Here is a 26,046-nt window from a genome sequence, read left to right on the forward strand (position 1 = left end):
AATAAATAATGTGATAGATGGGAATAGGCTAATAAGAAAACATCCCATTATGAAAAACAAAGTTGCAGCCAGCTATGGTGGTGCATGCCTTTTTCCCCAGCAGAGGTGGGAGGATTGCTGTGAGTTCGAGGCCAACCTGGTCTACCAAGTGAGTCCAGGAAAGCCAAGGCACACAGAAAAACCCTGTCTCAAAAAACAAACAAAAAAGGAAGAACAAAGTTGCAGGCTATACACACAATCCTACAACCATAAATGTATATTCAGGCACACATCACTATGTCATTTTACCTTCCTTTGCCATAATGAGTTATCACATATGTACCTAAAACAAAGTTACTGGTGCTGGGTATGGCGGTACAGCCCTTTTATCTCAGCACCTGAAAGGCAGAAGCAGGCAGATCTGAGTTTAAGACAAGCCAAAGCTACCTAAAAACAAAACAAACTAAAAAAACCCCAACCAAAACCAGAGCTAGGAGTCTTTACTTCTTTAAAGATGTAAAAGAGCATGCTTGACTGCACCTGGGAAGGTGAGATTCAGGCTGACTTCAAGAGACAAGGTGTTGCTCTGGGATTACTGGCAGAATAGCCACAGTGAAGGAAGACTACAGATATTTTTATTTTCTAGTGAAATAGGGAGATGGCTTGATTGGTAAGAATACTTACTGCTCAAGTGTGAGGACCTTAGTTGGGATTCCCAGAACCCATGTGAAAAGCTGAGCACAGGTGTGTGTGCCTGCAACCGTATGTTGTAGGGGTTAGAGTTGGAAGAATCCAGGCTTGCTAGCCAGACAGTCTAGCTAGGAAAAAAACAAAACAAACAAAAAAACAAAAGCTGGTAAGATCCAGTTCAGTGAGAGACCTTGCCTCAAGAGAATAAGGTGGAGACTGACAGAGGAAATACCAGATGCTCTCCCCAAATATGAGCATAGGCAGCTACATACATGCAAATATCCCCCACACACATCACACATACACACACACACACACATACACACACACACACACACACACACACATATTCTTTAATTTTCTAAATTCTCTTTAAATCTCGAGTCTCCTCCTTCCCTCAAGAAAAGCCACCTGTGGCACTACTGATTATAAAAATAAACGTCATGTTTAGCATTCAGCCATCCTTCTAAATGATCACTCATTAATGAATAATAAATCACTGTCAGCAGAATCTAACACTAAACCCCCATTAAAATAATCCTGAAGTCATGAGATTACTAAAGCACATCTTTATTTTTCAATTGAACATTAACAGCTAGAGGTGTTCTTTTTTTTCACATTTGTACTTGAACAACTACTCAGTCAAAATAAAATATAGCCAACAAAATATGTGTAACAGTGTTTCACATAACATAAATTGATGTTAAGACTAAAAGTTTCAATATAAACCAACATTTTTATCCTGTTCAATGTTGCTATGTGTAGAATGGCAGGAATTCTAATTTTCACTGAAATTAAGACAAGCAAACAAGGCTTTTCAAACACACAGCAAGCTGCAGTGACGTGTGCACAGTGATCATTTCAAATAGTCCAGTGTTGACCAAATTCAAGTTTATGTGTTTTAAATTTTCACTGTTAGCTTCTTTGCATCTTAATCTGAGACCAAACCATATGTTGATATTTTTGTGCAACTGGGAGAAAAGGTAGTCTACAATATTAAGGAATTAAATCCATTCTGCAATTAGTTCAGTACAAAACATGAATTGGAAACAGAAATGAAAGATATTTTAATAATAAACTAGACCTTTAACCAAACAAACTTCTCACTACATATTTACATATAGCACCTATTACAAGAAAAGAAAGTTCCCAAATTAAAATACCCTCTACACAGAAATAATTTAAAAACTACTGTTTAAAAATAGTACTGATAAGTATAAGCTATCAGTCCTAAAGTTAAACCTACACTAGCCTTTCTATTTGAAAAGCTCACAGCATAGTTTATAATTGGTGTGTTCTGATGCTGGAGAGCACTGGGATAGACAACTTTCATTTTGTATAGCAGATATATTGTACTGACAGAATATGAAAACAGCTTAATATAAACTGTTATAGCATTATACTTGTGGTGCAGTATCTATTTAACCTCTAGGTACTACACTGAAACAAACAGATTTCCCAGTATTCATGTGATGTTCACAAAATGCAGAGCACAAAAACAATTTTAGTAAACCAAGCTTGGCTGATACTAGCTGAGAGAACTGAGTCCAGCAAGAGTCAGCTGGGAAGCCTCTATTGTTATTATACAAGTTACAGAAAAACAGCAGAGCTAAAGTCACATGTTATCTCTTAAATATCAACAAACGCTATTAAGAGATCATTATAAAGCATTTAAACTTGGGGCCAATCTAATAAACTCTAATACTAATCAACTGTTTTTCTGTATTTACAAAACTCCTAGGATAGATATTTTTAATGCATAAATTAAGTCAGTAGTAAGCATGAAATAAAGTGCTATTTGAAATTAATTCTAGCACTGAAATATGACCCACTCTACAGGACTGAGGAATGAAGAATCTTGCTAACTCACTGAAGGATTGGGAAAGATGAATTCAGAGAATCACAGAATTGGGCTGAAACTTCCTTTCCCAGGAGGGCAAATAACTAGAATACTATATGAGCAGAAAACAAATATTTAAAAAAAAAAAAAAAAAAAAAAAAGGTAAACTAGGCCTAATTGTGACTACAATGGATATGATGACATATAGTGATATAATAGATCTAGGGAAACCAGGAAGCAGCAACTATTTGGGCCAAATGTTGAAGAAAGCTGTCTTCTTCATGATCCTTGGCAGTGACTTTATTTAACAACGAACTTCTAAGTCATCAGTTATTTAGCAGTGCTGGGGAGAGGGAATCTGACACTAACCTTGGGTCACTTTGTGGTTGTTCAGGGTACATCGTGATGAGTTAAAATTAGCATGGAAGGCTAGAAAATTTGTCAAAACAATGAATTCCCAATTTCATCAAGTTTAATACTTGATAAGTGCTAGATTTAAAGGAGCTCTTGAACAAATTAGTCACGCCTACAGGCACTGGTTTAAAGTGAAGGTTCTCATCCAGCTGGGTAAACTTGTAAGCATACAAGCCACCTAACCGCGTTCTAAGTCACCGGAATAAGGCCCAGTAGTATTCTATCCACATCACTGAAGGTAAAGAGGGAAACTCCTTAGCACGGACAGAGGCCTCTGCAGTGTTACTGCACTGGCTCTTAGGCATGGGTTTCTGGCTTCACATTCTCATACTGATGCCCCCACTGGTGGCTGCGACACTGACAAAACTTGGGAACTTTCCTCCATGGTAGACACATGCAGCAGCACACACAGCCTAACACACAGTCTTCTATACCCCACAAGTGTAGAATTCAAATATTTTTACACTCAAAATAGTATATACAATTTTGAAGAAAATTTTCTAGAGCCAAAAGAAAGCAATGTGAAAATGAATATACACTATATCTGAAATATGCTTTGAAATGCAATTCCATTTCTTCCAACATTGCATTTTACATAATGACTTGTAATACTCTTCAACCCTTTGCAGATCTCTTTTTTTAACAAACACATACAATCAAGTAATAACTAACATTTGAAAGATACATTCATTTTCTTTACAGCATGAAAGACATACAAATATTGTTTTATCCCTTTTAAGCGATGAAATAAAGTTAACAGTTTTAACTTTCTGTTCATAGAAAAATATTTTCTGTATATCATTTACATTATAATAGGAAAACTCTACAGTGTTTAATTAAAACTTCTATGACCTTAACAAGGCTTTCTTTTTCATCCTTATACTGAAAATTTTGCAAGGCTCCAGGAAGTTAAATGTTTGAACTCTTCCTTAACAGTGTAGTTTTAAACTTGCAATATTGCTAATCACTTTCAGCAAATTAAAAGTACACTGGCTTACTTGTTTATGTACTGAACCACACCTAGCCAATATAGATGCACTGCTGTCATGCAGCTATGACTAATGGCTGCCCATTTAGCTTTGAAGGACTAAAAAAGATAAACAATGACTTAAGAAATCAACAGTATACTATAGTAGAAAAACGTAAAATAAGTAGCAGCAAATTTATATATGAAATTTATATATGGCATCTACCAAAACAATTCAATAAGGCATAAAAATAAAATAATTATGGGCTGAAATACATGGCATGGTGTTTCTGTTAACATAGAGAAGTTTATTATAATAACTGCTAAGAGTAAATGAAATCCATGCAAACTAAGAATTTTGGTAAGAAACAGAACCCCAAACATAATTTTGGGATTGACTTCTTGTACTTTTAAAATTGATGAAATTATCTATTAGCAAATGAGCCCTCAAAATGTTTTAGATTATGTAAATATCTTTGTATGTATATAATAATTCTCAAGGAATTTCATAAAGGTTGTTACAATTGCTGATCACACTGAGATCTGTCAACAAATAAGTATTTGTCAACAAATCAGTAATCCTAGTATTTGATAAACTCAATCCACTGAATTGTAAGAACATTGTTTTACTTGGAGGAAGCACCGCAAATGGATCCAGGAATGGCAGTTAGATGGTCGGTGCAAATGTGAGATGTGAGCAAGATTAACACAAAGTACTTGCTTTGTGGATGCAGCACCTTGTATGAAAGCAGACTGTGGGGTCATTTAGGTATGGTTTGCTATATTACTGAGATGTTTATTCCAGCAAATATTTATCATCATGTATTTACTATAAATGACTTAAATACAAATTCATCAGAACTACAAAGTAAGTACAATAAAAAGCCTGTAAACATGTCCCACATTGTTGTAATATAAACAACTTACACAAATTCAAAACTACTTTGGCAACTTTACCATCAGAATATTTTAAATATTCAAAACACAGACATTACATAGCATATTGCTATAAGTTCATGTTTCCGTCTCTCTTCTTGATAGACAAGCCATACTTCAATTTTATCACATGTTCACATTATGAATATAAATTATTTTGTAAGCAGATATAAGTTCTACATCTCAGTTCTATGTTTTAAGTGCTTTAAAAATGCTTTCTTATTTGTAGCTTAGTTTTACTACTGCATGTGCATCGACCTAAATACTTCACAACAACTTATGCTCATCTGTCAAGAAAGCACTAGCAAACTGAGTCCAAGTCCTAATTGGCCTCACTTTTGACGTCTACTTTCAAACTTCTAAGGTGTCAACGTTTCAAAGTGACAAAACTAAGCGTGCTTCCTAAGTAGAAACAGATAAAATTTACAAGCATTCATCATATTCACAATATGCGAAGTTATAGTCTAATGCAGAGACACTAAATTAAGAATTAGAAAACTTGAAGATGACCAGATTCTGATAAACTAATTGCTGGGCATCTGGTCCTTCTTATAATAATACGGATGTAGAGATTGGACAAAATCTTTCAAATTCTTAGCTCTCAAGCTGTAGTACTACTTCTAGTGAGACAAGAGATTATTTTTTGCTCAAACAACTAATCAGACTTGGTTAGACCTACCAAGAGATATAAAGTCCATGACTAAAAGTCCATATAGTCTTTGGACATGTCTCTGAAGCACACACATGCAAACCAATGCACCGATGTTTCTCTATGAAGGCACGTACAGTAGTACCCCAAACCTTCAAGTAACTGTCCTAACAGTTTAGCATAACTGCATTTGAGTCAATTTTCACACAATGTTACCTTTATTCTTAAGTTAAAGTGATCAATCATTGCCCTTTTCCAGTTACTTGACCCAGCAAGTTACACAAAAGCTTTTCTTGGGCTGTTTATTCTGCCTCACTTTTGAATAAACAGATCAGTTTAACAAATACAACTTAATTCTTTGGGTGAAGGCAAAGTCTATTCCAAAATATTACTAACAAGCATCCAGGCGGTACTGATGGAAACCAGATGCTCACAGAAAAACCATCTGAACTCAGAGAGGGAAGTTTTTCACATTTACCTTTAACATGTACAAAAGCCCCTGATTCACCACTACTGATTTTTTTTCACTTGTCAGAATAAATGTATTCTTTCTTGAGTTTGTGGGGGTGTGGCTGTAAGGGTGGCTAGTGAAATGGAAAAGTAGTTTAATAAATTTGTTTTTGTTACACAATATTACACTGATGTGTATGGAGTATAGCACTACCTGGCTATGAAAACTAGCACTGTTTCTAGAAATATATTTACATTAGTAGGCTGATTAAATGCTTAGGTGTAAAGGACAGTGTTGTAGGTTAGATAACTAGGAAGGTTTAATTAGCATGTCCATGATAACAATTTATCCTTTTTAGCTTAAGATCCTAATGAATGTTCTAAAAGAGCTGTTTTCACATGTGAAATATTCCTGGAGCATAGTTTTCAGATAATAAATTGCAATGAGAAATTTAAATTTAGTTCTACACTTGTCACTTAAAAACAAGCACTGATGATTTAAAAAGCAACAATGCTCACTGCCAACATCAGTACTAACTACAGAGGTATAAACAAAGCTTTACATTAAAAAGCAAGTGAATCATGACATTGCCTCTTAACTTCTACACAGTTTTTCTCTTTTCGTCTATGGTTGCCACATTCTATCCACATGGCGAGGACAGATCTAAAATTCAGGCTAAAATCCACCAATAGAATAATTCTATAATGTATAGATCTCCAACTTGGTTTCCCTTTTTAACTTGCAATGATATCCTACCAACCTATATTATATTTGCCTCTGGGTAGAGAATGGAATGTTTGAGTGAAACTATAGTTCACTAGCCAGCTTAAATTATTGTCTTACATGTCAAATCAGAATAGAACTTCTATTTGACATAAAGATTATATTTATTTCTCTCTTTAAAAAATAAGACAATAAATATTTATATGTGACAACTTATTTGGTACCCTGGCCACTAATGTTTAGGAGCTTAACTTCTGAATTTTACTATTATAGATTCTGAATATGTTAAACAGTAATTTAGATTTTAGTAAAGATTTTTAAATGTATGCAATCCCCCCCACCCCACTAAATAGCATTCCAAAATATCTACCATTGGAACCTATGTTTTATCAAGACTACAGAAATAATATGAAATCACTAGGAAATATATGTATTTTAACCATATCCATATAAAATAACATTTGAATAGCTGAACAAATGCTTATATTAAATTGGGCAATTTTAAAGATGTCTTCATAGACTTACAAACAAATGAAGCTGACAAGAAAAATAAACACATCTGTATGCCTATCATTTAATGGGCATCTATAAACCAGATAATGTAATTGTATAAAAATGACAAGAAAACTGGCATTTTACTATTATGGGGTCACATTTAGTAAAAGCTAATAGTACTTAATTCCTTATCTGAAGAATCCCAATGAAAAGAACAGTGTGAAGACAGCCCGATATGAACTGGAATGAGTGCTGGAGGGCAACATTTCAATTATAGATTATATATATAATATATATAATCTCCAACTAATTAACTTTGTAACTGTAACTTAGAGTGTCAATATGTTTATCTCTAATATACATGTTAAACATTACTTTTTCAGTTAGGGATAAAGTAAATATAAAATTTGAAGAATAAATCATCTTTTAAAGTTAAGCTGCTGAACTTTAACCCCTGTCCCTCAGTAAAGGAATGTACAGATTGTGAACAATTCTATAGCAGCAGATGCACTCTCAGCAGAATACAGATATCTTGGCTTTTATGGTAAAGTACAAGCAAGCACTGAGTAAGAAACAGAAATTTCCTTACCCCTCTCTGTCTGTATAACTCTCAACATAAGAAGTTTTTTTTTTTTTTACATTGTGAACTTATTAAAAATTCATAAAACTATAAGAATGTACAGTATACATACATACCTTCTATGGGGTCAAATGAGTGCCTTTTCATTAGACAAAGATATCTCAAGGCACTTAAGGGGTTAAGACACAATGCATGCATTCCTTAACATCAAGAATGTGAAATCACATGATTTGGAATAAGCCAACCTTATGATAAATATAAGTCACATTATTAAACCCAAGAAAATCTGTAGATTCATAGTTATAATTTCTGTAAGATGCTGGTAAATGGACACTGTGCAGCATTTCCGGGGAACAGCAAGTTCCACTTCTCTTCTCAACAGCAGGTCCCGACTGGGATGTCAGGGAGATGTGCTGCATCCACAGGCAGTGCACTGGCTAATGTTGAGAATGGTATTGCTAACGCTTGAAAAAGAAAATCTGCTCATCAGCAGAGCAAGTACACGAACCACTGGGAAAGACCAGAGCAGACTCCTCATGTTTACTTCTTTTTGCTTTCAAGGTACAAGTTTTTGCTTTCAAGAGATGAGAATTCTGAGCCTTGTCTATGGCAATTCTACAAGAGGGGACTACATGGCACCACCTCAAAATTCCATAACCCTGAACATATTCAGTTTCCACTATTTGTTCAGAGCAAAGCACAAAACAGTTAAACAAATGAGTTATAGGTTTTAAGTGACTTTTTAAAACATAAAGTGCAATAGTGCTGAAGTTTTCGAAGTTTTTCTGAGTTCTTCACTTTTTTGTATGCGGCCATTTCCTGCAAGCAGTATTATGGCACAGTGAATTTAACAAAAGTCATTTTTCCAATACTTATCCCAACCTTTTTGTTTTCTTATTTATTTGATGATGTTGTTAAGGGTTTAACAAAACCTTCTTCATAAACTTTCAATATAGCTTCACATACAAATCTGTATTGACTCTGAAAAACAAAAATAGAAAAAACAGAATCACTAGATAATCCAGAAAACCAAAAACTAACATCTCACTTGTCCTGTTTGTGAAGAAAAAAAAAAAAAAAAACCAAAAAAAAAAAAACAAACTGAAAAGTAAAACAGCACAGAGATACTTTTTTTACCAACAGAAGGCGGGGGGGGGGGGGGGGAGGGGAAGCTCACATAATACTTTGGTGGCAAAACTCAAGACACTGCTGATAGGAATGTTAAAATAGTCAAAGTATAAAGAAAAAATTTAAAGTACCTAATAAAGTGGTATTATTATTTTACCTTTGGACCAAGCAATCTCACATCCAAGAAACTTATTTCAAAAGATAAACTAGAAAAGAAACTGAATAAAGATGAATATATGTATATATTATATTCACGTCTTGTAACATTTAAGTTGACATCAATTTGCTATACAAATAAAGCTGGTCTTAAATGGACAGAGATCCTCCTGTCACTGAGTGCTAATATTAAAGACATGTATACCATAAGTGTCAGAATATTCTGCTAAGTGAAAACAAGCAAAGTATTTCAGGCAGAGTGGCTTATACATATATTAACACTTGGAAGACTGAAGAAAGAGTTCCATAAATTAAAGACTAACATAAGCTACATAATGAATACCAAACCTGCTTGTTTCAAGAAGATAAGGCAAAATAAAAACATTCCTGGACCCCCAAAAAAGACAGGCAAGGAGAGGGTGGGGGATGGCTCATCAGGTGAGAGTACTTGCTGAACAAGCCTGACAACTTGGATTCATAGCTCCATCACCCATGATTAAAACAAAAATAAAAACCTGGGCATTTCTGGGTATGCTGTACACCCAACAGTGTGTCAGGGAAGGAACAGGATATCATTAGGATTTACTGGCTGCTAACTCAGTTCTGGGTATAGTAAAAGACCCTTTCTCAAGAGAATCAAGTAGAGAGTGACACACACACACACACTCACACACACACACACACCCCAAACAAACAAACAAACAAAACAAAACAACCTGTATCTTCCTCTTGCCTCCATATACATGCACATTTAATCTCTGTCTTTGTCTGTCTGTCTCTCTGTCACATAAAAATATTAAAAGGCGGGGGATAAGAAGTTTGTATAACATTTATAAAAAGAAAATTTTAAGTATATATTTAAATTTTACTGTTTATTTTTATTTGTTTGGTTTTTCAAGACTAGGCTTCTCTGTGTAGCCTTGGCTGTCCTGGAATTCACTCCACAGACCAAGTTGGCCTTGAACTCAGAGATCCCTCTGGCCTCTGCCTCTGAGTGCTGGAATTAAAGGTATGTGCCGCCACCACACTGCTAGTGTAACCTTAAAGGAAGAAAATGGTAACTCTTTAAAGTATTTTCATGAAAGAATGGAGGGAAAAAGGAGCAGAGACGAACAGAGATCAGACTCCATCAAATAAACCTTTCTTCTTTTCTTCTTCTTCTGCTACTTCTGCTTCTTTTTTCTAAAAATTTATTTTTATTTTTTATTTTTCTGTGCATTGTTGTCTGTGTGAGGGTGTTGTACCCCAAGAATCGGAATTGTAAATTTGTGAGCTGCCATGTGGGTCCTGGGAATTGAACCTGGGTCCTTTAGAAGAGCAGCCATTGCTCTTTAACCACTGAGTCATCTCTCATTCCCTATCTTTCTTCTTTTATAGATTTAAAATATAAAACTTAACAATATCCTAAAACAAATCAACATGCGTGTATCTATCTGATAGCATAACCACACCAATCAGTTACTTGCATGGATTTTAAGACAATAATTGACTATATTTGGAGTCACATTCAAAGCTCAAAGAGAACTGTGGGAACCCAAGAACCCTTCATAATCATACTGTGAATGCAGTGTCAGCATTGCCATTTTGAAACTAAGATAGGCAATGTGTGATAAAACAGAAGAGTACTTTTAATATTCTTAGTTTCTTTTACTGCTGTCCTAGAGAACATGTATTCTCATTAAACAAGAGAAAAAGACAAAGAAAGTTAAGTAAAAAAACAAAAAAAACCTAAAAAAAACCACCATGACCCAATTCCCATTACATTACAAGTGTATGTTCCTAGCTCTGACAATTTAGAGAAACTTATCACCAATAACAATACTCCTCCACTAGAAATCAAAAAGTAGCATCTAAAATAACAGAACCAAGAATTACTGGAGAAATTACTGTTTCCAAATCTGAGGCATAAAATGCAAAGCTAGGCTTAGCAATATCTTTTATTAGCAAGGAAGTTAATAAAGTTATCAAGGACCTAGGAAAAGAACTTAGGAACCGAGGTTCCTACTGGCCAAAATATAGGATAAATATGTACATCATAAAGAAAAATAACTAGAATAGGCTTAAAACACATAAAATATGTCTAGATTCACATTTATTTTTTCAGGACAGGGTCTCAATATATAGCTCCAGCTGTCCTGGAACTCACTATGTAGACCAAGCTGTAATTGAACTCATAGAGAGAACTACCTGCCTCTGCCTCGAGAGTGCTCAGTTTAAAGGTGTGCACCATTACAACCAGCTCGATTCACGATTTTTATAAATAGTATCAAACCAAACAAATGTCAGTTGTTAGCACTGAAGAAAGCTAGTAAACCAACAGTGAAAATCTGAGCTGGGGTGCAGTTGCTCCATGACAGAGCAATTGTCAGCATGTGTGAGAGCCTGGATTCCATGTCAGTAATGTAAAACACAACAAAAAAATAAAACAGCACTTGTAAATCAAGGGAAAGATCAAATATTTATCTTTAAAGAATCATTCTAGGAGCTGGAGAAACGGCTCAGTAGTTAAGAGTACTAGCAGTTTTTCTAGAGGATCTGGGTTTGAATCCGAGCACCCACAAAGAGGCTCACAGCTGTCTCTAATTCCAGTTCTAGAGAATCTGATTCTTCTTCTGGCCTCTGAGGGTACCAGTCATACACATGATGTACACACATATATGCAGATAAAATACTAATACACAAAAATAAAAATAAATAAATCTGAAAAATATCATTCTGCTTAATAAATGAAGTGGCCTTAAAAAAATCATTCCAGTTAATAAATGAAATGGCCTAACCCACTGTGAATGATGCCATTCCTAGGCAAGTAGGCCTGACCTATATAATAATGGAAGCTGAATATGGATTTGAGAGCAACCTAGTAAATGGTAAAATCAAACAAACAAAATACCATTACTTTACAAATCCGATGAATAATGGACAGAGGTACTGATCAACCAAAGATGCTAACATCACAGAAAGAAAGATAATCAAACACCATGTGCTTCTTGAGGAAAGCAATTTTCTTTTCTTTCTTCTTTTTTTTTTTTTTTTTTTTTTTTTTAAACAGGGTTTCTCTGTGTGGTCTTGGTTGTTCTGGACTTGCTTTGTAGACCAAGCTGGCCTCAAACTCACAGAGATCTACCTGCTTCTGCCTCCCTGAGTGCTGGGATTATAAGCGTGCACCACTGTACACGGCACAGAAATAGTTTTTGATTAAAGAAATTTAGAATATATACATATAAACTAATTCAAACGTGCAGACCATTATTTGAACACTGAGTTCAAATAAACTGTAATGACAGCTATAATAATTGTTATGACCCAGCTACTTCCCTTCTGGGTATAGATCTTAAAGAAATCAAACAGCAGTCTCAAAGAGATATTCTATATATCCTCCATAATGGCAGCATCAGTCACAATATTCAAAAGCTAGAAACAAGCCACATGTCTACTGATGGAAAAATGACTAGACAAAATGTAGCATACAAAACAATGGAATGTAGTGCAGCTTTGAAGAAAAGGGAAGATTCCGACATGGTCTCCAAAATGATGAACTGTAAGAATATTAACTATCTGAACCAAGGCAGTCAGATATAGACAAGTACTATATGACTCTTATTACCCAATACACCAAACTCAGAAACAAGTAGAATGGTGGTTCCTAGACACTTGGGAGAATAAGTATTAATTTTTTTTAGATTTATTTGTTTATTATTTATAATGTATACTGCTTGTATATGTGCCTGGAGTCTAGAAGAGGGCACCAGATTTCATTATAGATGGTTATGAATCACCATGTGGTTGCTGGGAATTGAACCCAGGACCTTTGGAAAAACAGCCAGTGTTCTTAATCTCTGAGGCATCTCTCCAGCCCCAGGTGTGAGGAATTTTTTAATGGTATAAAAAAGTTATAAATTTAGTTCTACAACAGTATACATATACTCTGTACTATTGAAATGCATACATACAAATGGTTAAAATGATAAATTCTGTTCTGAGTATTTTATTACAATTAAAAAAAAAAAGGACAAACAAACCATGTGCTCCTGACTTCACACCACCCGAGCAACAACCAACCTCCAAGTACAGACCAATCCAATGTTCCACTCCAGACCCTCCCTTGCCTGCACCCTCCCCAATCCTAAGATCTAGCTCATGATCAACATCTGAGGCCTAGTCGGCTGAGCCCCCACCACAATGTCCCCCAGTCTCCACTCTCCTGTGTGCCAGCCCAACCTCTATATCCACCTGACTTCATCGCACTCGCACAATATCCAATTTTCTGGCCCAGCCTGCTGTGTCCACATCAGACACAGAATGAGTAAAAATCCCACATGCCTAGCCCTTATCATAAAAAAATGCAAACAGTATAAAAACTCAAGACAAAATTTATCAATCCTATAGATCAGTTCCTAAAATGTCTAATGAAAATTACCTAAATGAACCCCAGGATACAGAACTTAAAAGAATAATCATAAACTTCATCAAAAAATTCAAGTTATAGAAGATACAAACGAATAGCTCAATGAACTTAGAATAAGCTTAAGGGGGGGGGGGACCCATCCAAATAGTGTCCAAGAAAATACAAACATAAAGCACAATGAAATGATAAAGACCATATGGGGTTTTAAAATTGAGTTTCAATAAAGGGGAAGTACTGAAGAGAACTCAAGCTGAAAAAACTCAACAATCCAATTAGAGAGGTCAGAAGACCTTTCAAATAAGATGGAAAGAACAAAGAAAAAGTACAAAAAAACTGCAAGACAGCCTAGAATAATGTAAGTTCTAAAAGACCATGAACGCCAACTCAGCCTGCAAAAATATCTGCTATAATTGAAGGAGAAAGAAAAACTTTCCAACAGGTACAACTAACAAACCAAATAGCAAAATAAATAAATAATAAAATGACTTCAATCAATACACAGCTTTCAATAAAAACTTTAAATATTAATGGTCTCAACTCTCCAATCAAAAGACACAAAATCCAGCCCAGTGTTGTAGTGCACACCCCTAATCCCAGCATTTTTTGAGGCAGAGGCAGGAGGATCACTGTGAGTTCAAGGCCAGCCTGGTCTACAAAGTTAGTCCAGGACAGCCAAGGCTACACAGGGAAACCCTGTCTCAAAACACACACACAAACACAAAACCCACAAAATCCATCTTCTGTTGTCTATAAGAAACTCACCTTAACTTTAAAGATAAGAACCACCTTAAAGTCAAAGGGCAGAAAAAGTATTCTAAACAAAGGGAAGCAGGAAGCAGGCAGGCATTACAGTCCTCATGTATGACAAAATAGCCTTTAAAGTGAAACTAATCAGAAGAGATGAAGATCACTTCATTCTAATTAAGGGAGCCATTAATCAAGAAGACATTATACTCCTAAACATAACTGCACCAAATTCAGGTACACCCAATTTCATATAAAGTGTGCTACCAGAATTAAAGGCAGACATTAACATCAATCCAGTTATATTCAGTGAGTTAAATACCATACTTTCTCTAAGACACAGTGAAAAAATAAACAAAAACTCCATTAGTATTAAATAACATCATACATCAAATGGGCTTAACAGAGAACTACTGAATCTACTGCCAAACACTAAAGAATATATTACACAGCAGCCTATATACGCTTCTCTGAAATAGACCACCCTAGAACACAAAACAAATCTCTCTCTCTCTCTCTCTTTTTCTTTCTGAGGCAGGGTTTTTCTGTGCAGCCCTGGCTATACTAGACTCGGTTTGTAGACCAGGCTGTCCTCAAACTCACAGAGATCCACCTGCCTCTATCTTCCCGAATGCTGGGATTACAGACAAAACAAATCTAAACAAATTCAGAAAAATTGAAATAACTGTAAATCCTATCCGACTATAATGCAATAAAACTTAAAATCTACGAGCTTGTTCTCTGAAAAGATAAAACAACTAGCCAACTAACCAAAAGGAAAAAAGAGAGGACCCCAATAACAGAGTCAGAAATGGAGAAGAAAACATTACAGTAGGCCAAAGAAATTCAGAATAATATAAAGGAATAATTTAAAACCTATACCCCATCAAGCTGAAAAATAGAAAAAAAGAGACAAGTTTCTATATTCATACAGTGTATGATGAATGTAAATTAAAACATACTTAATAAAATATTAGCACACTGAACACAGACATACATCAAAAATATTATCTGCCTTGGCCAAGTTGGATTTACACTGCAGATGGAGGGATGGTTCAGCATGTGCAACTCAACACATATAGTAAATCAAATAAATGAACTTAAAAAGCATTCAACATCTCTAAGGATATAGAAAAAGCCTTTGACAAAATCAACATGTTTTCATGACAAAAACCTGAACGAGAATAGGACTAGAGAGCAAACCTCAAGATAATAAAGTCTTCATATAAAAACCCACAAGGCAGCATTATACCAAATAGAGAAAGCTTTGAAGCAATTCCATTAAAATCAGGAACAAGACAGGGCTGCCCATTATCCTCACCTCTTTTCAAACTAGTACTAAAAGCACCTGCTGGAGTGATAAGGTAAGAGAAGGAAATGAAAGTTACACAAACAGGAAAGAAAGAAACCAAACTACTGCTACTTGTAGCTGATTAAATAAGACATAAGAGATGACATAAGAGATCTCAAAAATTCCGTCAGAAAACTTCTGGGGACAATCAACAATTTCAGCAAGGTGGTAATATAGCTCTAACTCACTTACTAAAACTTAATAGCCTTTCTATACAGCAACAACAAACATGATGAGAAAGAGATCATGGATATAACCCTTTTCACAGTAGCCTCAAAGACATAAAATATCTAGGAATAAGTCTAACCAAGAACTTCTACAATGAAAAATAAAACAAAACAAAACAGACTTCATTAAAATTAAAAACATTTGGGGCTGGAGAGATGGCTCAATGGTTAAGAGCACTGTCTGCTCCTTCAAAGGTTCAATTCCCAGCAACCACACGGTGCCTCATAACCATTTATACCGGGATCTGATACCCTCTCAGGCACTCAGGGAGGCAGAGGCAGGCGGATCACTAACCTGGTCTGCAAAGCCAGTCCAGGACAGCCAGGGCTACACAGAGAAATCCTGTCTCGAAAAAAATAAATAAATAAATAAATTAATTAATTAATTTAAAAAAAATTGAGGTAATTACTTATGTGGTTCTAGGGACTGAATTCAGGGTCTTATATGTGCTCTACCACTGAACTATATTCCTAACCAAATATTTGGATCTTAAATAGTATCACGAAGAAAAAAAAGTAAAAAACGAAACAACAACAAAAGCCCCACAAAAGCCAGCAAACAAGATGCTCAGTGGTTAAAAGTGCTTGCTGCCAGACCTGATAACTCAAGTTTTGTCCCTGGGACTCACAAGAAAGAAAAAGAGAATCTTTTTTTCTAAGTAGACCTCTTATTTTCACAGGTGAGCCATCGCATGAATGTACCCACTCACACACATTAGCACACACTAAATACATAAATGGGAACATTTTCAAATAAACAGAAATTGAAGTGAAAATAGAATGAAAAAAAGGTATCTGAAAACAGAGATTCTGTCAGGCACAATGGTGCAGGCCTGTAATCCCAGCTCTCAGGGAGTCAGAGGCAACTGGATCTTTGCGAGTTTGAGGCCAGCATGGTCTACAAAGTGAGTCCAGGACAATCAAGGCTATACAGAGAAACCCTGTCTCAAAAACACAACACAACAAAACAAAACAAAACAGAGATTTCCTAAAAGATCTGTATGTAGAAAACATAAATTTAACAACAACATGACAATTAAAAATAAGCAAAAAACTGTTCTACAGAAAAGATACTTGACATTGTTATTAGGAGGATGCAAATAAAAGTCATAATAACACTTCATATCCATTTACAAAACAAAAACGTCTCTTAAATAAAATAAATTTTGATGATGTTAAGAAAACGGAGCTCTTATATTCCACTATTAGAAATATAAAATATAAAAGTACTCATAAATACAGGAGTATACGAGTATACATTAACTGATTCAGTTTTGCTTACGATAGTTAAGGAGGTTATCAGGGAAAATGCTAATAAGTGCTTAATGAGTATGGTGTTTCTATACAGAATGATGAAAATGTTCTCAAAATAGAGATGAGGGCAAACCTCTGTGACATAATGAAAACCACTGAAGTAATTCTATTAACACTATTTGGTAATTTTAAGAAATCATAATCAAATTTAGGTGAAATAATGATATTAAAAAATAGAATTCTTATCTTTTAGATACATACTAAAATATTTATGACATCCAAGACTTGTTTTACATAAAAGGAAAGTGAGTAACTGTACAAATAAAACTAGTTAGCAAATGTTGGGTATTTCTAATGTTTTATTATATTACAGTATTGACTTTTGAGTAAGTTTGAAATTTTCTGTATTTAGAAGCTAAGAAAATGACAAGCATTTTTTTAGAGTAGTTAGGCCAGTCAGCATCAAGTAATCTGTTGCCACTAACAATGCCAACATTTCTTTCTGTTTAATTAATACAAAAACCAATCTTTATACTAATTTAAAAAATTCTTGATTCTTTTGATTCCTGAGGCAAAATTAAAAAAAAAATCAACGGAGAATCTAATAAATAAGTAACTTAATTTCTAAGAATTTTGTCACTGTTATGCCATTTAGGAATAGCACTTAGGAAAAGTGAAGTCTTTCCACCACAGCTGTGGTCCTGAAAAAAAAAAAAAAACAAAAAAGCCCTACCAAAACTCTCCAGTTTAGGGATACCCTCACTGATAACATTCCCCTTGAGTAAACCACCGAGGACTAATGCCTCTGCCTCTACATCTGGTAAAGCACTTAAGAGAGTTAACATGCTAAGCTGTCTGGCAAAACTGTAGACATTGTAGGCCACAGGTATCTGCTGCAGCTTCGCTCAGCTGCTGCACATGAAAAGCACACAAAGATGACATGAAAAGAAAGAAAGAGAGAGAGACAGCATGGCTGCTTCCCCCCATATTTTTATTTATTTATTTTCCATAATTTTATTTATAGCACCAAGGGGCATTGCCTATTATAGTGCGGAGCACTAGTTTCTGAGCAGGAGGTAGAAAGATAAAGTATACTTTAGAGGTAGGCTTGATGGCACACACTTGTCAGGAGGCTGAGGTTGGAGGTTGAGGAGCTGGAGCCCAGCCTGGGGTACATAGTAAGTTCTAGGTCAGTCTGGGCTACAAAGTAGGACCCTGTCATATAGAGTGTGTTTGTCTGTGTGCAAGGAAAAAAAAAACACACAGAATGCAGATTAATAACAAGATCCACCTTGTTTAGGAGACACATGTACATAAGAAGTATAGTGCTTACAGGTGTTTGGATCATCATGGCTCTTTGATCTCTCATTGTTCTTACAATGTCTAGTGGATAAACTGGCTGATTGCATTCAATGAGACACATGGCAGTTTCCATAGTAATAAGAACCCCAGTCCTTCCAATTCCAGCACTGAAAAAACAAAGATACACATGTACAAAGTTTTAAAGGTATAACTGTTAAATTTGTGGCTTTTCTGCAGAAATATCAAAGTATCAAATCACAATAAAGAAAAATAATTTAATTTTAAGGTTTTATTTTATAGTGCTAGCAAGTCAACTGTTTAATACTTAAATCCATTTTAAAATGCAAAGAAGCAGATCTCAAATAATAAACCATTAACAAATACATAAGACAATTGTTTTATATCCTATATAAGTTAATGTTTTGAACAAAGTTAATTTATATCAAACTTACCATTGAGATACTTAAAAAAAAAATCCACCTCCTGAAGATATAAACTAGAAGCATGACTATAGTAGCTACTGAAGATTTCTATAATATAAAGAAGGCATATGTCTTACTTTCTTGACATTGGCATCTTGTTTGTTTTTTAATAATATTTTTATTTTATGTGTATGACTGTTTTACCTGCATGTATGTAAATGCACCATATTCATGTGCCTGGTACCTGTAGAGGCCAGAAGAAAATAATTATCCCAGCAATGGGAGTCACAGACAGTTGTTAGTCAGCATGTGAGTGCTGGGTACTGAACCCTGGTTCTCTGTTGGAGAAATAAGTACTCTTATTGAGCCGTCATTTCTCCAGCCCTGAAACTGGCCTCTTAATTTTTTTTTTTAGTTAGCATATAAAATGATGGATTTCATGACATTTCTCACATATAACATGGTACTTTGTTCATATTTATCCTCCTCCTATTTCCCATTTCTGCACTCATTTCTCCCCACCATTAGTCCCCTTGTTGCTTTCATGTTATATACACATATACACATATTTAAATATAGATACTCTATAAGAGAAAACATGGAACATTTTCTCTTTCCCATAACTCTCCCTCTTCCCTTCTGTTCCTTTACTCTTCTTGTCCCCTTCTTAATTGTATGTCATATGTATTTTCCCCACAGTAAATATCAGCCAAAAAAAGATCATGTCTTTCTGAACCTGGCTGACTTTAATTAATACGATGATCAACAGTTCTATCAACTTTCTTATAAGTGATATATTTTCATTATTCTTTATACTGAATTCATTGTACATATGTACCACATTCTTTCATCCATTCATCTATTGTTGGGCATCTAGGCTGGTTCCTTATCTGGGCTACTATAAACAATGTAGCAATAAATACAGACATGTAATCTCTGTGATATACTGACCTGGTAGTGCTTCAAGTATATACTGAAGTGTGGTATAGCTGGGTCATATGGTAGTTCAATATTCAAGGAACCTACATACTGATTTCCACAGAGACTGGAGCAATTCACATGCTCAGTAGCACTGAATAAGGCTCTTCTTAACACACATCCTCACCATCATTTATGTTACTAAAATTTTGCTCACCAAGTTTTTTATTTACAACATTTCTACTTGTTTCTTTTTTATCTTAATTTTCTGGATTAATTTCTCATTCATGTGCAAATTAACTTTTCTATCCACTTTGCTTACTTTCTTTTCAAGTTCTGATATGAAATCCTTAGTCCATTTATCTACTTGTTTGTATCTTCCTTGAAGTCACTAATTATTTTTACAGGGAAATGTTTGAATTCACCCAACATTTTATCTGTCTTAGTAGCTTTGAATTTAGTAATCAAGGATTATTTATGTGTCCTAATTTGTGCTTCTGTTGTAGATTTTTCTCCCAATTTTATTGGGGAAATCTTCCTAGTGAGCAGCCTACTCTTGCAAGTTAAACCTCCAATACCACTCAGAGAGACAAAACAAATTATTAACATCACAATGAATGGAATGTAGAATGCAGTTAAAATTTATCAAAGTTCATGAAATACCATCAATAACCAAAGAAGAAAAACGTTACAAAACTAATGTAAAGTGTACTGTTAATTTCAAATTCATTTAGAGCAAAGGTGGGAATAGTAATGAATGAGATGAAGGAAGACACGAAAGAAGAGAAAACAGTTACAAGAAACAATGTTAAATAAAAGTGAAAAGAAGAGTAGAGACAAGTTATAAAAGGGAGGAGGAAGCCCTTGTCTGGGAAAAGTGCAAAAGCTGGCCCTGGTGGCATGGGCAAAGGAGAGTTGGTATGCTGACCAACTCAGCTACCACCAGGCCAAGACCCTGGACTTTGAGCTAGCCTACTCCAACATCTACCCCACCTATGAGCTGCTGGACTGTGGAAAGGGCCAGGCTCACCAGAAACAATGCTGCAGGAATTTCATGACACAGGGTATCTGAGAAGAGCGCTGGTGAGGATCTAGTATTGATGGTGTAGCAGAAGCCAGAGGCCTTGAACCAGACCAATGACTCACTGCGATGAACATTTTTAAGTAAAGCTGTTTTTGGGAAAAGGTATAAAAAAAGGGAGGGGGGCAAGGAGATTAAAAACAAGGAAAAAGCCTAATAAATAATGAAAATACAAACAAACAAACAAACAAAAGAAAGGGAGTTTAAAAAATAAAAATATAAAAGTTCTATTTTGTAAGGCAGGGTGGCAGTACACATGTAACCTCAATATTGGGGAGATGGAGGACCGAGGATCAGGAGTTCAAGGCTATCCACAATTACAGCTGGAGTATAAGACCAGCTTGGCTTACATGAGACCTTTTCTCAAAAATGTTAAAAAAAAAAAAAAAAAAAAAAAACAAGGGCTGGAGAGATGGCTCAGTGGTTAAGAGTACTCTCTGTTCTTCCAGAAGTCCTGAGCTCAATCCCCATACCCTCTTCTGGCATGGAGGCATACATGGAGACAGAACACTCATATACATAAAATAAATAAATAAATATTTTAAAAAAGTTAAAATAATAAAAGAAAACAGATAAAGTTAAAATACTACTAAAAGTGTAGTAGGGAAAAAAATCCAGAGGAAACCCAGGGACAAAAATAAAGATGACATTTTGGATCTGATGCTCTCCATACTGGCTAAGCTTCTGGCCACAAGTAGCATTGCAATCTAAAACTGAAAGATAATTCCTGTTTTCATAAATACCTTAGTTTTGAATATCTTGTAATAGCGATACAAACACATGGAGATAAGATTAGAATTTCATCATATCTAATTTATAATCAGCAATAAGACACATTCCAATTTAAAAGACATTAAAATCAGATATTAAAGAACCAGATAGAAACTAAACAACTCTCTACTCAATGACAGCTTGGTCAGGGAAAAAATTAGGGGAATTACACGCTTCACAATAGCCACAAATAACATAAAGTACATTGGTGTGACTCTAACCAAGCAAGTGAAAGACCTGTTTGAAAAACACTTCAAGTCTCTGAAGAAAGAAATTGAAGATATCAGAAGATGAAAAGCTCTCTCTTGCTCGTGGATCAGTAGGATTAACATAGTGAAAATGGCCATCCTGCCAAAAGCAATCTACAGATTCAATGCAATTCCCATCAAAATAGCAACACAATTCTTTTTTTTTTATCAGTTACATTTTATTAACTCTGTATCCCAGCCGTGTCCCGATCCCTCATTCCCTCCCAGTCCCTCCCTTCCTCCCTCATCTCCACCGTGCCCCTTTCCAAGTCCACTGATGGGGGGAGACCTCCTCCCCATTCATCTGATCCTGCTTTATCAGGTATCTTCAGGACTGGCTGCAAAGCCCTCCTCTGTGGCCTAACAGGACTGCTCCTCCCTTTGGGGGTGGGGAGACCAAAGAGCCAGTCATTGAGTTCCTGTTAGAAATAGTCCCTGTTCCCCTCACTTTGGGAAACCAATTGGTTACTGAGCTACCACAGGCTACATCTGAGTGGAGGTTCTAGGTTATATCCATACATGGTCCTTGGTTGAATGTCAGTCTCAGAAAAGACCCTGTGCCCAGATATATTTGGTCCTTGTGGAGCTCCTATCCTTTCCCCATCAGACCTTGAAAGAACAATTCTCAATTTCATATGGAAAAACAAAACAAAACAAAACAACACAACAACAACAACAAAAACTAGAATTGGCAAAACAATCTTGTACAACAACAGATCACCTGGAGGTATCTCCATCCCTGATCTCAAGCTGTACTACAGAGCAATAGTAATAAAAACTGCATGGTACTGGCATAGAGACAGAAGAGTGGATCAATGGAACCAAACAGAAGACCCAGAAATAAATCCACACACCTACGGATACTTGATTTTTGACAAAGAAGCCAAAATATACAATGGAAAAAAAGACAGCATCTTCAACAAATGGTGCTGGTCTAACTGGATGTCTACATATAGAAAAATGCCAATAGATCCATATTTATCATCCTGCACAAAATTAAAGTCCAAATGGATCAAAGAAATCAACATAAAACCAGACACTAAATCTGTTAGAAGAAAAAATGGGAAGAGCCTTGAACTCATTGGCACAAGAGACAACTTCCTGAACAGAACACCAATAGCACAGGCTCTAAGAGCAACAATCAATAAATGGGACCTCATGAAAAGCTTCTGTAAAGCAAAGGATACTGTCATCAGAACAAAACAATAGTCTACAGACTGGAAAAGGATTGTCACCAACCCTATATCTGACAGAAGGCTAATATCCAGAATATATAAAGAACTCAAGAAGTTAAAAAGCAACAAATCAAGTAATACAATTGAAAAAATGGGGTACAGAGCTAAACAAAGAATTCTTCATAAAGGAATATCGAATGGCAGAGAAACACTTAAATGTTCAACATCCTTAGTCATCAGGGAAATGCAAATCAAAAGGACCCTGAGATTTCTGTTATACCCATCAGAATGGCCAAGATCAAAAACTCAAGGGAACCCTACTCCATTGCTGGTGGGAATGTAAACTTGTACAACTTTGGAAATCAATCTGGCGCTCTCTCAGACAATTAGGAATAGTGCTTCCTCAAGATTCAGCTATACCACTCCTAGGCATATATCCAAAATATGCTTAAGTACACAACAAGAACATTTGCTCAACCATGTTTATAGCAGCTTTATTAGTAATAGCCAGAACCTGGAAACAATCCAGATACCCCTCAACTGAGGAATGGATACAGAAATTGTGGTACATTTACACAATGGATTACTACTCAGCAATTAAAAACAAGGAAATCATGAATTTTGTGGGTGGGCAAATGGTGGGATCTAAAAAAGATCATCCTGAGTGAGGTATCCCAGAATCAGAAGGACACATGGCATATACTCACTCATAAGTGGATATTAGACATAATATAGAATAAACATACTAAAATCTGTACACCTAAAGAAGCTAAGCAAGGAGGAGGACCCAGGGTAAGATGATCAATCCTCACTCAATAAGGCAAATGGGGCGAACATAGGAAGAGGGAAAAAACAGGAAACAGGACAGGAGCCTACCATAGAGGGCCTTTGAAAGACTCTATCCATCAGGGTATCAAAGTAGATGCTGAGGCTCACAGTCAAATTTTGGGCAGAGTGCAGGGAATCTTATGAAAGGAGGGAGAGATAGAAAGACCTGGAGCGGACAAGAGCTTCACAAGGAGAGCAACAGAACCAAGAAATCTGGGCCCAGGGGTCTTTTCTAAGACCGATACTCCAACCAAGGACCATGCATGGAGATAACCTAGAACCCCTGCACAGATGTAGCCCATGGCAACTCAGTATCTACGTGGGTTTCCCAGTAAGAGAAACAGGGACTGTCTCTGACATGAACTCAGTGCCTGGCTCTTTGATTATCTCCCCCTGGCATAGGGAGGGCTGGGGCGCAGCCTTACCAGGCCACAGTGGAAGACAATGCAGACAGTCCTGATGAGACTTGATAGGCTAGGGTCAGATGGAAGGGGAGAGGACCTCCCCCCTCAGTGAACTTGGAGAGGGGCATGGGAGGATATAAGGGAGGGAGAGTAAGATTGGGAGGGATTAAGGGAGAGGGCTACAGCTGGATACAAAGTGAGTAAACTGTAATTAACATTAAAAAATTAAAATTAAAAAGAACCAGAAAAATAGTTATTGTTTTTGTCCCTTTCCATCGTTTCTGATACTGTTATACTAGAATTTTTCCTTTGTCTTTACTCTCACAGTACTAATCACAACCAAAGTCCAAAATACAGTATGCATTCCCCAAGCACTCAATTATTCTTCCTTTTTTTGGGGGGGAAGGGAGGATGTTTCAAGACAAGGTTTCTCTGTATAGCCCTGACTGTCCTGGAACTCACTTTGTAGACCAGGCTGGCCTCGAACTCACTGCCTCTACCTCCTTGAACACTGGGATTACAGGTGTATACCACCATGCCTGGCTTAATTATTCATTTTTAAAGGATAGCAAATAAAATACCTGCAATGAACAATAATTGGTTCTTCCTTTCCAGCCCTCTTGTTTCGTACATGACAAACAAAATCCAGAAAGTCACTTGAATCATCAGGCACTCCATGGTCAGGCCAGGCCGTGTACTGAATCTGAGTAAGTTGACGACTCTCATTTTTCTAAATAAAAATGAAAAGTTACACACTTTGACTCAAAATTATCTTTAGAATATAAAAATTCGTGTAATTTTAATTTTAGAAAAGAAGCAAAACCACCTTCCCCTTTCTTTTGTCATGATATATAAGCTGACTAAAGTCTATCATTTGAACAGAAGAAAAATATTTCACAGAAATAGTTGTACCCTTTTAAGTACTAGCTATTTACATTGCTATACTTTTGTTTGCTTGTTTTTCGAGACAGGGTTTCTCTCTGTGTGTAGCTTTCTGCTGACCTCAAACTGCCTGCTTTTGCCTTCCAAGTGCTACGATTAAAGAGGTGTGTGCCGCCACCACCTGGCTACACTGCTACATTGGTTCAAGCTTTAAAAATTAATTTATCTTCACATAGTTCTGAGGTACTCAGGGCATACATATAAAAACAACATGGCTACAAAGCTAAAGCTAGACTCTTTTTAGAAAAGACTATGTTGAAGATAGAAATCATTACACATACATATACATGAGTGCACACATGTACACCTACCTGCCTACCTCCTGGTTATCTACTTGGGAAATGAAGATTAAAATAAAGAATTGTCTTAATGGTTCAACCTACAGATTGGTACATTATAGCATAAGCTAGAGAGTATGTGACCAAATCTTTAATTTATTCTTATTTGAAAGCAATTTAAGTTTCTCCCTGTAACATTAGCTTCATTAATACCAGACTCCTTTTGTATATGTTAGCACATCATCTGGCTCCTTTCTTATTGGTTGAAAGAGGCTCTACCTCAGTTGTCATTGGCTACATCCTTGGAGTAGAGGCAGGTCTCCCTCTCAAAGGTGTAACTATTGATGAGAAAGACCTGAGCTTTCACAGCTTTTGCTATAGCTACTTCCTTCTTTTGGCCACCTTTAAAATGGCAGGCAGTATAACTAAGTGTGGTTGTATAACAATGTAATTCCAGCACTTGGGAGGGAAAGGCAGTATGAGTTTCTGGCCAGGCTAGTCTATATACAGAGTTCTAGGACAACCAGAACTATGGTTGTCCTAGATGGGTATTATGGAGTAATACCCATTTAAAAAACAAAAGCAACAACAACAAAATGCTGGGCAGCAGTCAAGGAAAGATTGAATTTCAGGCGCTGACTATGATATACACCATCTCTAGGACAGCAGCATGATGTTCTCTACATAA

At 36.0% G+C, this 26,046-nt stretch overlaps 1 protein-coding gene across 3 annotated transcripts in view; it reads right to left on the bottom strand.

The window, feature by feature from the left end:
* Window positions 1-1,223: 1,223 nt before the first annotated feature.
* The window catches only part of Ptpn4 (protein tyrosine phosphatase non-receptor type 4), a 144,846-nt gene continuing 120,023 nt past the window's right edge, over window positions 1,224-26,046 (bottom strand). For all 3 annotated transcript variants that reach the window (XM_021633250.2, XM_021633249.2, XM_021633248.2), the window contains 3 exons: window positions 24,720-24,868; window positions 18,323-18,458; window positions 1,224-8,705 (listed from right to left, as the gene is read on the bottom strand). In XM_021633250.2, the coding sequence (XP_021488925.1) occupies window positions 8,619-8,705; window positions 18,323-18,458; window positions 24,720-24,868 (372 nt within the window). In that variant the 3' untranslated portion in view covers window positions 1,224-8,618. The remainder of the gene's footprint in view (window positions 8,706-18,322; window positions 18,459-24,719; window positions 24,869-26,046) is intronic.

The sequence above is a fragment of the Meriones unguiculatus genome, chromosome 18, assembly GCF_030254825.1.
Source record: "Meriones unguiculatus strain TT.TT164.6M chromosome 18, Bangor_MerUng_6.1, whole genome shotgun sequence".
Lineage (NCBI taxonomy): Eukaryota > Metazoa > Chordata > Mammalia > Rodentia > Muridae > Meriones > Meriones unguiculatus.